Source organism: Pteropus vampyrus, unplaced genomic scaffold (genome assembly GCF_000151845.1).
Source record: "Pteropus vampyrus isolate Shadow unplaced genomic scaffold, Pvam_2.0 Scaffold624, whole genome shotgun sequence".
Classification (NCBI taxonomy): Eukaryota; Metazoa; Chordata; class Mammalia; order Chiroptera; family Pteropodidae; genus Pteropus; species Pteropus vampyrus.
This window is the reverse complement of record NW_011889405.1, coordinates 120,408-123,514: the sequence shown is the minus strand read 5'-3', so window position 1 is coordinate 123,514 and position 3,107 is coordinate 120,408. Positions and strand designations below refer to the sequence as shown.

At 50.6% G+C, this 3,107-nt stretch overlaps 1 protein-coding gene across 1 annotated transcript in view; it reads left to right on the top strand.

The window, feature by feature from the left end:
- Nucleotides 1-3,107, top strand: part of MRPL21 (mitochondrial ribosomal protein L21) — a 12,874-nt gene that overhangs the window by 4,229 nt on the left and 5,538 nt on the right. Inside the window, exon 2 of the mRNA XM_011384793.2 lies at nt 2,709-2,763. Coding sequence (XP_011383095.2) covers nt 2,709-2,763 — 55 coding nt within the window. The remainder of the gene's footprint in view (nt 1-2,708; nt 2,764-3,107) is intronic.

The window sequence follows — 3,107 nt, the reverse complement described above, 5'->3', positions numbered from 1 at the left end:
CACAAGTGTTTCTGTTTGTTTTTAAGTTGGGCCAAGTGGATATTTGACGGTATTAAAGAATTTTCTCTTTTTTAGACACTGTGATAGGGTCGTAGTCATGTTTTGTTGTTATTAACGAATCCTGGTCTTTTTACAGAAATATCCTGACACCTTTATTGATAAAACAGTGTCCGATTTGCTTTAAAATAAGTGCACAGTCGGGCCAGAGGCAGCGTAAATCAAACAGAATTGGTCGTGAATTGATAACTGTTGAATCTGGGGAGGGACCCTTGAGGACTCAGGGCTCACTATGCTATTCTCTTTAGTTTTGTATGCTTGACACTTTCCATAATAAAACGTAGGTTTAAGTAGGCAGGGAAGTTTTTACAAAAGCAGTGGGACTTCTTCTGTTCTACTGACAAAACCACCTCGAGGATACCGTGTTCAATTCCAGACTCAAACTTTTAAAGAGAGGAACACAGATAAGTGTAGTGAGAACAGAGAAAATGACCAAAATGGTGAGCTGGTGGGACCTTGGAGAGTGAGTGAAAGCAACAGGGTGGAAGGACACACGGTCATCACAGACATAAAGGATGATCCTGCGGCACAGGAGGGAGCACCTTTGTTCCTTGTCACAGCCAGGGCTAAGCTAAGACCATAGGCGAGAGTTACAGGAAAGCAGATCAGGTGCAGAAACTTTCTAACTGATCTTTTAACGGCTCCCAAGAAGGATGCTGAGTTCCCAGGCACAGGAAATTCCAACAGCAGCTTCATCAAATGACTGAGCAGATGTCATTCATTCTTTTGCCATTTATTGAGTACCTATTATGTGTCAAACACTGGTCCAAGGTGGGGATTCATCAATAGTAAACATACAACAATAACGCCTGCTTTTCACGGAGTTAGCTAGCATTCTAATGGGAGAGGGAGTGAGCAGAGAGACAGGCGGTTTTTAAAAATGAGCAAAAGATGTATGTTAGAAGCTGGTAAGCCTTGCGAAGAATAATAAAGCATGAGTTGGGAGAGAGGGGTTCAATTTCAAGTAGGATGATCGAGAAAGGCCTCTCCACCGAGCTGTTGTTTGGTGGAGGAGAGGCAGAAGAGATGAGGGACTCAGTCTTGCGAGTGGGATACCCCAAGGGCAGGAGGGGTTCGGGAAGAGCCATCGAGGCACGGGCTCCTAGGCATGTGCATGCCTGGCGTGTTCCAGGAATAGCAGGGAAGCAGAGTGGCGGGTCAGAGTGAGCAAGGGGAAGCGTGTGCAAGGTGGGCTCGGAGAGACGGGACCATGCTGCCCGCTGCCCTGCAGGCCCGTCAGGGCCGTTGCCATTTCTCAGAACGAAATGAGAAGTTCTTGGAGAGTTTTGGCAAATCGGTAACAAGATCACTCTAGCTGCTCAGCGTGCAGAGAAAGGAGGCATGAGGGGGAGCACGGTGTTCATCATGACCCAGGCAGGAGGCGCTGGTAGCTGGGATGATTGGAGAGTTAGAGCTGGATCTCGGAGGAGAGAGCCGAGTGGACTGGCTGATAGGTCGGCTGAGGGGTGTGAGAGAGAAGGTTCAACCTCTGTGGCCTGAGCAACTGGAGGGACGAGATTGCCACATGTGAGTTGGGGAGGAGGGTGGGAGGTCAGGGGCCTTTCTTAGGTTTTGAGATGCCTGTTAGACATGCAGGTGGTGGTGGCACATAGACAGGTAGATTCCCAAGTCCAGGCTGCAGGTGTAAACTTGGGAGTCACCAGTGTATAGTCCACGTTTAAGTCCACTCGACTAGAAGCAGTCACCGGAGATAGATAGAGGTGAGGAGATTCAAGACGTAAACCTCAGGCACAGCAAGGTGAAAGAGAGAAGCCAGTCGAGGAGACCGGAAACAGGAGCAGGTGCTCCCGGGAGAGCTTTGAAAGGGTGAACTTTATGGTGGATAAATTATAGGTCAACTAAAAAATATTAGTGATAGTTACTGAGAAATCCGCCGTCTGCTTTCAGCCCCTAAGCCCGTAGGCACTGTGTGTCTTGTTTCTGAGCCCTTCTCTCCTCAGTAGACCGTGAGTGCTGTTGTCACCTGGTGGGTTAGTGTCTGCCGCTGCATGACAAAGTACCTCAAAACTGAGCAGCTTAAGATAACGAACGTTTATTACCTCCCAGCGTGTGTGACGGTCAGGATACAGGAGCAGCTTAGCTGGGTGGTTCTGGTTCCGGGTCCCGTTAGGGCGCGGTCAGGCCATCGGCAGGGGCCGCGTCACCTCAGGACTGCAGCCGGGCCGAGGTCCGGCTGGCAGGCTCTCCCGCCTGGGCCGTCGCAGCAGGCACCGGGTCCTCTCCTCGGGCCTCTGCGTTCTTTCCCACCCTGACCTCCGACGTGCCGTTGGTCACAGAAACCCACTCCATGTGGGGGGACAGCACGGGGCCGAGAATACCAGAAGGCGGACTCTGCGCACCATCTCCAAAGCTGTCCCCACACCTGGGCACGAGAGTCTGCTGGTCGAGGACTGTGCTCGCGGGTGGCGAATCGGGGATAGGCCGTTTGAGATGGTGTGACAAACGAATCTCCATGCCGACAGCAATAACCAGTGACGATAAGTGACATTCTTTCAGCTTCCTTGACTTAGATTTTCTGTGGCCAAGTTGCGATGCGGGTTAATCCCATGCCGGCTCCAGCTGTGCGTTCGGCACCGTGGGGCGGGGCGCTTTTCGCTGTAGTAACCGCCGGTGTGTCCCTTACCCCTCAGCTTCCCTGTGGTCTGCTCGCGGGTCCGGATCGCAGAGCCGTCCATTGCCACAAAGGTAAGATCCGAACGCGGGTTCCGGACACTCTCTGCCTGTCGTTGGTAGGACTGTCTTTCTAAAGCTTCAGCCTTTTGAGTTTTCGGGAATATTTATATTTTCTCTGAACTTTTTTGATAGTCTTTCTCAGACCCTTGACATAAACATAGACAGAACTTCAAAGAGCGAGATGTTCCGAGGCCTTACGTAGCTGTATTTTATTAAGGGAACGTTTCAGCTCCAAACAGACTTCTAACTGGGAAGGCAGGCGGGATCAGAACCTCTAAGGAGAAGCTATGGAATGTATTAGAAGCTCATACTTAGGGAAAAAACGTTACTGTGACTACAGAAGGTCAGTTTGACAG